Source organism: Impatiens glandulifera, chromosome 6, assembly GCF_907164915.1.
Source record: "Impatiens glandulifera chromosome 6, dImpGla2.1, whole genome shotgun sequence".
Classification (NCBI taxonomy): Eukaryota; Viridiplantae; Streptophyta; class Magnoliopsida; order Ericales; family Balsaminaceae; genus Impatiens; species Impatiens glandulifera.
In genome coordinates, this window is record NC_061867.1 from 15,020,717 (window position 1) to 15,032,379 (window position 11,663).

General features: G+C 24.7%; 1 protein-coding gene and 4 non-coding genes across 5 annotated transcripts; all 5 read right to left on the bottom strand.

Annotated features, from left to right (window-relative positions):
- Positions 1–94: 94 nt before the first annotated feature.
- TRNAA-AGC lies at positions 95–167 on the bottom strand. Its single transcript has one exon. It is a non-coding gene; the product is annotated as a tRNA-Ala (tRNA).
- A 184-nt stretch (positions 168–351) lies between these two features.
- TRNAR-ACG lies at positions 352–424 on the bottom strand. The gene has a single exon. It is a non-coding gene; the product is annotated as a tRNA-Arg (tRNA).
- A 495-nt stretch (positions 425–919) lies between these two features.
- On the bottom strand, positions 920–992 carry TRNAR-ACG. The gene has a single exon. It is a non-coding gene; the product is annotated as a tRNA-Arg (tRNA).
- A 191-nt stretch (positions 993–1,183) lies between these two features.
- On the bottom strand, positions 1,184–1,256 carry TRNAA-AGC. The gene has a single exon. It is a non-coding gene; the product is annotated as a tRNA-Ala (tRNA).
- Positions 1,257–10,061: 8,805 nt separating this feature from the next.
- Positions 10,062–11,136, bottom strand: LOC124944041 (mitochondrial inner membrane protease subunit 1-like). The gene is made up of 4 exons (XM_047484498.1): positions 10,918–11,136; positions 10,615–10,839; positions 10,423–10,533; positions 10,062–10,301 (listed from the first exon to the last, which is right to left on the bottom strand). The coding sequence occupies exons 1-4, from the start codon at positions 11,041–11,043 to the stop codon at positions 10,257–10,259; spliced, it is 507 nt and encodes a 168-aa protein (XP_047340454.1). The 5' UTR covers positions 11,044–11,136; the 3' UTR covers positions 10,062–10,256.
- Between the last annotated feature and the right edge of the window lie 527 nt (positions 11,137–11,663).

An 11,663-nucleotide genomic window follows, 5' to 3' on the forward strand; every position in this document is an offset into this window, starting at 1 on the left:
CCTCGGTTTGGGTTCTTCAAATTTTTATTTTTTTTAATTCAAAAACTGAACTGAATTCGAATTTGTAATCGATGAAAGTAAAAATATAAAAAAGTGGAGATGCGGGGTATCGATCCCCGTACCTCTCGCATGCTAAGCGAGCGCTCTACCATCTGAGCTACATCCCCTTGCGGGACTATATTGGGGATAAAACACAGAATCTCTAGTTTCGTAGACCAGCCCTTATCCCTTAGGCCACATAGTCATTTGTATTTTAAACTTTTTTTATTAGCTGAATATGTTAAAATAATGAACAAGATTGGAGGTTTGACATAGGGGTGTTTACGGATTATTTGAGTTCCATCCCTTGCACGACTCTGCTGGGGATCGAACCCAGAATCTCTGGTTTCGTAGACCAGCGCCTTATCCATTGGGCCACAAAGTCATTTGTATTTTGAGAATTTTTTTATTAGCTGAATATGTTAAAATAATGAACAAGATTGGAGGTTTGACATAGAGATGTTTACGGGTTATTTGAGTTCCTCGGTTTGGGTTCTTCAAAATTTTTTTTTTTTTTGCTAATTCAAAAACTGAACTGAATTCGAATTTGTAATTGATGAAAGTAAAAATATAAAAAAGTGGAGATGCCTTATCCATTGGGCCACAAAGTCATTTTATTTTGTAACTTTTTTTATTAGCTGAATATGTTAAAATAATGAACAAGATTGGAGGTTTGACATAAGGGTGTTTACGGGTTATTTGAGTTCCTCGATTTGGGTTCTTCAAATTTTATTTTTTTTGCTAATTCAAAAACTGAACTGAATTCAAATTTGTAATCGATGAAAGTAAAAATATTAAATAATGGAGATGCGGGGTATCGATCTCCGTACCTCTCGCATGCTAAGCGAGCACTTTACCATCTGAGCTACGTCCCTTTGCCCGACTCTGCTGGGGATCGAACCCAGAATCTCTGGTTTCGTAGACCAGCACCTTATCCATTGGGCCACAGAGTCATTTGTGCTTTGTAATTTTTTTTATTAGCTGAATATGTTAAAATAATGAACTAGATTGGAGGTTTGACATAGGGGTGTTTACGGGTTATTTGAGTTCCTCGGTTTGGGTTCTTCAAATTTTTATTTTTTTTTAATTCAAAAACTGAACTGAATTCGAATTTGTAATCGATGAAAGTAAAAATATAAAAAAGTGGAGATGCGGGGTATCGATCCCCGTACCTCTCGCATGCTAAGCGAGCGCTCTACCATCTGAGCTACATCCCCTTGCGAGACTCTATTGGAGATGAAACACAGAATCTCTAGTTTCGTAGACCAGCCCTTATCCCTTAGGCAACATAGTCATTTGTATTTTGTAACTTTTTTTTATTAGCTGAATATGTTAAAATAATGAACAAGATTGGAGGTTTGACATAAGAGTGTTTACGGGTTATTTGAGTTCTTCAAATTTTTATTTTTTTTGCTAATTCAAAAACTGAATTCGAATTTGTATTCGATGAAAGTAAAAATAAAAAAAAAGTGAAGATGCGGGATATCGATCCCCGTACATCTCGCATGCTAAGAGAGCACTCTACCATCTGAGCTACATCTCCTTGACCGACTCTGTTGGGGATCGAACCCAGAATCTTTAGTTTGTAGACCAGTCGTATCCATTGAGCCACAAAGTCATGTGTGTTTTGTACCTTGTTTTTATTAGCCGACTATGTTAAAACAATGAACACGATTGGAGGTTTTACATAAGGTGTTTACGGATTGATTCGGCTAATATGGCAGGACTATATAATTGGTTTACCATCCCAATTATTTTTTGATGGACTATCTGGTTAGAGAGAAATCGTCGAATTTTCATTTACCGTAATTGTCTGATGCGTATAATTCATAATGTTATTATGATGATGATTTCTAAGAGTCATTCCGGAAAGCCGGTAAAATCCGTCGAAAAGTTAATTGTCTTCTCGAGGACTTAGGAGCTCAATAACCTATTATTTAGTGATGTTTTTTTTATTTTTATTTTTTTTTATTTAATTTTTCATTTCATGTAATGTTTTTGTCGTTATTTTAAACGATTTTCATATTTTTAATATACATTTACTCTTTCAAAATAATAATAATAATAATAATAATAATAATAATAATAATAATATTTCTTTCCTAGTGATTCACAGTTAGGAAAAAAATCAATATCAATATATTGACATAATTAATAGTAAAAACTAGAGATATCCAATTATCCATGTACAATGATAGACCAATTTCTCCACAATAAGTACACAGATATACTGTATTTTTTTAAATAGTCCAATAATGATTCCTCCAACCCCAAACATTGTATATTGTAGGATCTTTAAGAGTAATAGAATCATTGAAATAAACAAACCTAAGTTCGACCTCAATGCATAGGGCTTGCCTAGACGATGCTTTCTGATGGGTTACATTGCTTCATCAAACAACCTCATTGTTGATTTTGGTTGTCATTTGTGGGTATTTTTATGTTAATCATTTTATGTCACATGTTTTAAATCGGTTTGTTTTGAATTTTTATTTTGTTGCATTTTGTTCCTATTCATTAGATAACTCATGGAAGTTAAGACTTATGAGAGATTATGATTAGAGTGCATGTGAGGCTTATACTCCTTACATCTCATGTTCTCTTTTTTTTGCACTAATTAATTGGACCCCCATTGGGTATTGATTTAGGTCACACTGATTACTTCTCATATGGATTTGAGCATGACCAAAACTAGACAAGATTTGGCTTCATGTTAGGTTACATTCATCATTGCCCATGTCCACGTAAACAAATGTGAAGAGAAAAAAAAAGTTTGGGTTACACTAATTTTCATTTAAAAAATTGTTTTTCATTCTTAACTACCATGCTACACTTTTTTATAAATTTAATTAAATTTTTTATTTTGTTTTAATAAATGAATTGCCATGAGTTTGTACTAACATATACAACTTATATGTTTCAAGCCTGTTTTTTTATGATTTTTTATATTGTTTTAACGGTTTTATCACTGTAGTTAATCTATGTTAAAATATATAAAAAGAATAGAAAGATAAATTATAACACAAATATATATATATATATATATATATATATATATATATATATTCAAAAATACCATGTACTTGATAAATGTTGCCGTCTTCAATTAAACAATTACAATAAAATTTGAAATCTGTCACGAATAATGATATGCATGCTTGTTTGGTAAATTGAAAATAAACACGAAAAGAAAAATACTTATTTGATTTGAATTATTAAAATAATTTAACTAATTAAATATTATTTTTATTATTTAATTTATTAATTAAGATATTAAAATATTTTTTATTTTAAAATTATAATTATAATTTTATTATTGTATTTTTTTTTTGTTAATGTATTACCAAAATAAAGAAATTTAATTTTGTGTTACATTTCAATCTATTTTGGATTTGGAAAATTTTCGTACACTATTTATACAAATAGGAGTGATAGGGAGAGGGAATTTAAGGGGGAACGGAAGAAGGAATGACTTGACATCACCTCATTGGTTGAAAATAGGTAAAGTAGGAAGAAGGAGAGAATAGAGAGAAATTATTTAATTTTTTCAGCCCAATTATATTGACACCACGTCATTCCCTCTCTTATTTTCTCACCAAATTCCCTCCTCTAATCATTTCTCTTATACAAATTTCCTTTTTACTAAATATATAGTCTAATATATTAAAATTTTTAATTATTATTAAAAACTAAACTACAATTTTTTTAAAATATGAAAAATAAATAAATATATTAAATATTTATTTTTATTAATGTTTGAACGAGAGATAAAAATAAAATATCCATTATATTCCCAATCAACTACATGATAAATAGGAAAATATCACCTCAAACGAGACCTTCATATCAAAATGGCAGCCCTTATTAAAGTTGTGATCTTATTTAGACAATATCAGAAGAAGAAAATGATGAATAACTGGTTTATTCATAAAATGTTCTTATCTGATTATGGTTTGATATGTAAAATAAGTGAAACAATTCCTCAATAAATCAACTTAAAGTAGGCAATAAAGACAAAATGACAAATTTTATTTTATTTTTAAGAAAGAATAAATGAACAAATGAGAAAGATTTTTAATATTATACATAAGAAACATAGAATCGAGTTAGATTTAATTAGATGCGACAACCACAACAGAGGAGGTAGAAGCTTAATGTTCCAATTAGAGCAATGCCTTCAAAGAAAGATGCTATCTTGAAAAAGAAGTCATCGAAGAACCACAACTTCTTCAATCGAAAATTTAAGCTCCGCAACTTCCAAAATTTCGACATTTTTCCCCTCTTTTTACTTGATAGCCAATCAAACATGATTTGCTGCCTCTTTTCCATCCTCAAAAGCCAGACCTCTATCGAATTGCGTTGGATATGTACAATTTGGAGAAGAAATGGTGATGGTACACTAAGGTTATTATATAATCAGCTGGTTTCATTCATCCGAGGGCAATTAAGTAATTATGTTAAAAGTGATAAACTATATTTTATTTATTGGATTCCAAATATATATATATTATTATATATATATATATATATATATATATATATATATATATATATTCCCTCTTTATATTTTATATATATTATTTCTCATCTTATAAATATCTCTCTCTTATCTCTTTTATATTTATATATATATATATATATATATATATATATATATATATATAACAATTTAAATAAATATTTTATCATCTGATTTATTTCTCAATATATATATAAACAATCTTTTTTACAAATCAATACAAATGCTTACCCATATGAAGTAGTTAGGAATCCTAAAACTTAGGATAGTTAATTTCTCTTCCTTAATTAATTTATTCACTCTCATTTTATATATATATATATATATATATATATATATATATATATATATATATATATATATATATATATATATATATATATATATATATTAAATATTTTCTTATAATATAAATACATATATCTTTCTTCATAAATTTTATATACATATTTTTTTTCTCATAATATAAAATATATACACTCATTAATCATTTTTATATTTATATATATAATATTATATTTCTTTTTATAAAAATCTTCACAGTTAGTTTTTAATAAAATATATATATATATATAAATATTCTCTTTTATAATAATTATACATATATAATATTTCAAAAGTTATTTCTATATTTATAAATATTCTGTCGCATTTACCCTATTAAGGATAGAAAATTTGATACTAAGTATTATAAAAACTAAAATATGACAGTATATTGATATAGGGGGGGTGTCAATTTAAAATATGATTGATCAATAGTGATTTAAATGAAGTAAAAATATATGGGTTAATAATACATGTTTTATAATGAAATGTATGGTGATATATTTGGTGGTGATTGTAAAAATTCATGTAAGTACACAAACATAATCAATCTTATAATATATATTTTTTTATATTTATACAATTAATATTTTCTAAATTTATTTATTTATTTATATATATATATATAATAAAATAATAAATTATATAAATACACTTATATATATATATATATTAACTTTATTTTTCACTTATTTATATTATAAATAAAAATATATATAATATATAATAAATTTTTTATTTTAAATATTTTTATTAACTCAATATATTTAAAACGAATCAAATATATAACTTGTCTTCTTTTATTTTTATATATATTCTCAATTATCATTAATATTATTATGTATATATATATTCTCAATATATATATTCTCAACCAAATCTTTTCTAATATTATAATAAGTATTATATGTATTTCTATTATTATAAAATTAGTAAATAAAAATATGACTAAAAATAGATAGAATCTACATTTATTTTGTTATTTGTAATTTTGTATAACATAATATTAATTAATAATATTTAGAGAATGATATTTTCATTATTATCACATGTTCATTATAAATAATTGAAAATATTATATTTATTATAATCTTAATATTAATACTCTTATTTTATTTATTAATGTAAACTTATTATTTAAAGAGAAATTTTATAATATGTTTATTTTAATTGTATAATATAACATATTTTATTTATATGAAATTAAAAATAATATAAATTAAATTTATTTATCTTTTTAATAAAGTAAATTAAGAAAAAAGAGTACAAAAATGCATAAATATTTTTTTTAACTATAAATAAATGTTAACTGATTTATTATATAAATATATCAATACAAAAAAATACTTATTTTATAACTAAATATAAAACTACATATCTAAAATAAATTGTTATTATTTTTATTTTTATTAACACAACAAAATATATTTTACTCATATTTAAAATCTATTTATAATTTATATATATTAAATATATATTTTTATTAAAATATTTTATATTTATTTATTATTTAAAAATATTTAAATTACTTCATATAATTATTCTTTTTTAGATAAATATAATAAAAAATACTTATAATGAAATTCATGCCAAGCAAGAGTTGTATATAGATAAAAAAAAAACGACAATGATATAACTTAGTGATATAAAATTATAACTAATTTAAAATGTGAGATTGGCAATAAATTACTTCAATTAATTAATAACGTTACCAATAACTAAGGTGAACTAAACCTTATTAAGGTTACCAATGATCTTAAAGAAATAAATAAAATGTATGATTTTTATTTTAAATATAAAAGCTAGCATTACAATATATATTATTTTAAAAAAAAATTATTCTCTTTGTAAATTTTATAGCCGAATAAAGACACTTTATATCACCACCTCAAGCATAAAAGCACTAACAATGAAAAAGAAAAGAATCTGATGCTACATCGGTTGCATATCTTTTCCTATACAAAAAGAAAATCTTCATTATTAAATTGACATTATATAAATAGTTGGTGTGAGTTGTCATTAATCTTTATCCCTAAAGCTACTTATGGATTAATATATGCACATAATCTAAATGGTAATGTTGATTTTTTATTTTAAAAAAAATTATGTAATACAAATATAATTTGGTTTTTTTAATATTATTTTTTTAACTCGAGTGACTAGTATCGTTACGTTTTTAGTACAAATCGAACTTGACATTTAATCTACATGTTGGTAGGACTATTATCGCTAGAATTATAGCTAATATACGAGAATGATGATTAATCGGTTAAATATTTAATTATCAAAAATTTTATTTTTTCAATTATTAAATCATTTATTTCATCTATCAAAATATTAAAATATATTTATTTATTTTTATATATTTAAATATAAAAATATATTTTAGTAATTTAATTAATTACAAATTCAAATAACATACTTTTTTTTTTATCAAACATGATTTAAAAAAACAAATCATTAAAAATCTCCCAAATAACAAAAAAAAAAAAAAAAAAAAAAAAAAAAAACCCGAGTGAGTGAGATATTTTTTGTTGCAAAGTTACTAAAAAAGGGTTAAGAAACTTATTTTAAAAAATAAATACAATTTATTAAAATTTAATAAAAGATGTATTTTGTTTTATAAAATGATATTATTGTGGGGGCATAAATTCAAGGGGATTGATTAATCAATCAAATAATCTGTGAGCACATTGAACATTTTTGACAAAGTTATTAAAAAAAAAAAAAAAAAAAAAAAAAAAAAGTCAAAAACTCATTATCATAACTAAATACAAATTTAAACAAAAATTAAAAGAAATGACCCAAATTTATACGAGAGCGTGTATAGTTATAAAATATAAAATATTTAATTTATTAATTTTTTTTTTAAAACGGTTTAACATCATTTCATTAAAAAGCCTAAAAGTGGGAGGGATCAATAATCAAAACTAGAAAAACCCTAGTTTTGATGGTAAAATAACAAACAAAAGACTCAAAAGTTTCTGAATGGTGGCAGTCAAATCACATTACAAAACACAGATTAAAATAAACAATGACTACAATCTAACTATCCCAACCTATGTTGTCTTCATATCCGCCTTTTGACAATATTGTCTTCTTTCACGTCCCAATCTTCTCGCGTTCTTCATGAAGGGAGATTGAATTGAAGCTGATGATGATGTTTGTCTGCTCTTATTGTTTAATCTTCCTCTATATGAACTCGTACTAATATAATAAAATATATTCTTTTTTAGGATTTCAAGATTTTTGTCACTACTTTTATCTGCTTTAATTTTTCGTGTTTGAGGATCTAACAACTTTAGTTTCTTCTCTTCCATTGTATCTTTGCTTTCATCTTCTGACTCTTCCTCTTCCTTGCATTTAGGTTTATCTTTTTCAGAATCCTCTATTTCATTCATTTAATTTATTAGATATTTTAAGTGGTAAAAATTTGTATATCCCCGAAGTAAAAATAATATATGTATATATAATAAAATATAACATATTTAATTTAACATAAAAAAATAATGTGTACCAGTGTATTCATAATCAATTTTATAAAGAGTGAACACTAAATATTAACATATTCAAATTAAGTAAGATTTATCTCGATAAATATGTATATATATATATATATATAATATATTCATTCCACATTATTACAATGAAAGTGCACATATCTATTTTTAAATGTATTTAATTCTTAAATTTTGTTTGTGATTCTTGGTAAAAAAAAATTGTAAGGTCAATTGTTAAAAAATTCAGTACTCAAAAATATATATCTTGTATGTAAGAGGAGATGGAAAAGAGGATTATGATCTATTTTAATTTAAATATTATTTTATTTACATACAAATGAATTAAAAAATAAAATTATATGAGATAAGAAAACTAAGATTATGTTCATTTATGGTTTGACGTAAATGTAAATAACTAAAATTCTAATAATTGAGTAGGTGGATGACAATGAGGTTTTATTTTCTTCATCTCATTCTATTGCGGCTTGCTCATTCTATTGCGGCTTGCGAGTATTCTTTTTACTACTATTTCCATCTCATATAGTTTTAAAGAAATCTTTGTGAAACATTATTATATCATATTTTTTGAAAATAAAATTATTTATTTAACAAAATTATAAAAACAATTTTTAATATTATATATATTGTAATAAATATTGAAATTTTATATTATAATAAATAAATAAATAAACTTAAAACACTTTTAAATATGAAAAATAAATAAATTTATCGATAGTGTAATATATTTAATTGTGTTTATTAATGTTTACGGTAAAACTGAAATTTTGACATAAATACCATTTTCATCTTATTTCTTGTCAAATCGAAGATAAAACTTACGTGACAATGACAAGACAATTCGATTTGAAAACGGCAAAGTTTGAATATAGGTTAATAAGAATCAAGAATGTTCAAATAACAATATAGCCAAGTTCACACATTTATTTATTTTTGTTACAGCTGGGAAATGTTCATAATCAAGAATATCTGTATTCTTCTTCTTTTTATCTGTTAACCACTACACTATATGCACATGAAAAGAAACTTCGTTACAAATGACAATAAGAATCAGGTGCTTAGATAATAATATATATGAATTTTTGATTCAAAATTGAAAATAAATATTTGTTCTTTTTTTTTTAAGTCAAAGAAATCCATAAAGTGTCATTTGAAAGTTCATAATTTCCTTCAGGCCCATTTAGATAATAAAATACTTAGTATATATACAAATATAAATGTCCTTTTTATAATTATCTTTCTAACATGTAATAATTTAATTTACTTTTTTTTTTTTGTTAGAATCATCTCACACATATTGATTATTTTACATATTTAATGTTTTTTCTTCTTTCTTAAACTTATTTGATTTATTTAATTTTTACATTTTAGTGATTTAAAAATAGTTACATAAATAATTAGAATTTTATTTACAATAATATGTGATGATCTTAGGTTCGATCAAACCAATATTCAACTAAGGAAGATTTTGAAAAATTAACGTTAACAATTGGGATGATTTTTTCAATAAAATACAACAAACCATTCTCACCCTTAATTCGAACTATAATAACAAAGCAACTAATCTTCAGTTAAACATATCATCCGTAAATACACTCAACCAATCTAATCAAACGGACTCGAACCAGGACCTCGAAACATGTTAGGATAGCTCCATGTTAATGAGTTATCTTAGTTAAACAATGCCAATATTTGATTGTAAGAAAATAATGGGTTATAAAATGTAATGATAATGATTTAAGAAATCTTAATAAAACAATCTTAACTATAAAACCCTAATTGCAGAGCTTCAAGAAAATTAACATGAAGATTCATTTATGGTATCAAAAATGTATACTTACAACAATGAACTATTGTTATCTCCTTCTTGCAACAGATCCAAAATCTTCAGGTGGCCATAACTGTAAACCATAAAACCCATAAAAATGATAATGATCTACAACATAATTACAGAAAAAAACTCCATTTTTGAACCCAAATTCTTAAATTCAACTAAGATTCATTGAAAAGAAACACTCTCACCTTCCAAATAACCTTCCCTTGAAGAAGACCATAAGGAATAGCTCCATACAATCTTGAATCCCTAGAAGCATATATATTATCACCCTCAATCCAAACATACCCTTTTGGCACCTAATCAAGAACAAGAAGGATTTCAACTTCAAATTCAAATTAACCAAATCAAACCAAATTTGAACTCAGAATTAACAATACCACTGTTTTTGCACATTCATCTCTGTTCTTGGGATCCAAAACGTAGTTAATAGACTCACCCTCCATTCCAATAAGGCGTTTGGTAATCATACCTCTTGGTTTAACAGGCGATCGCACGATTACGATATCGTCAGACCGCAACCCACCAAATCTAGTCGAGATCCGATCAACTAATACCAAATTTCCAGTTAAGTTAAACGTTGGAAGCATACTAGGACCATGGACCTGAAAAATTTCGTCTTTTTCTTCATCAAATCAAAGAAATCTAGAAAAAAAGTATGAATTCGCTTATGGCTTACTTACCCAAGCGATTGAACAAATGTATTTGTCAACGACGTGAACGGCGCAAAAGAATTTTGCTACATTGAAAGTGAGTTTCCATGCTTCTTTTGCAGAAGCGATCCAGAGTTGAGGGTTTTTCAGACTCATTTCTTTCTACGATCTTGATGATATCGCCGGTGACGACAACGGCGGCGTGAATGAATGAGATTTACAAGTTTTGAAAAAAATGGTAGTTTTGTGAGTAGGTTATAAATAAGACCCTAATGTATTTTAGGGGTTTCAAAATCTTTATGAAATATATGATTGTTTTAATTAAGCTCTTAAAGTATGAAATCTTATTTGATTTTAATTATTTTCAAATAATTAATCATGATTATGACATATAACACCTAGATTTGAAGTTGGGGTGTTCTTAAAAAGAATTATGGTTACCTTGAATTTTTTTTTTTTTAAAACACATTTTATTATTTTTGAGAATTAGAAAAATAAATATTAAATTAAATAAAAAAAATAAAAAAATAAAATTAAAGATAATATCACATATTTATAACTTTATATATATATATATATATAAAGGTTGCTATTTTTGTAACCAAAATGGGCTTAATGCATATTTTTACCATTTACAAGTAATTAAGTAACTTATAAGCTTGTAATTTATTTATCAATACAAATGATTTAGGTTTCATTAGACTATTCCTTAATTTTTGCTGACTTAGGTTTTCAAATTTGCTATTGTAAATGGTGACTTGAAAGATCTAGTTTAT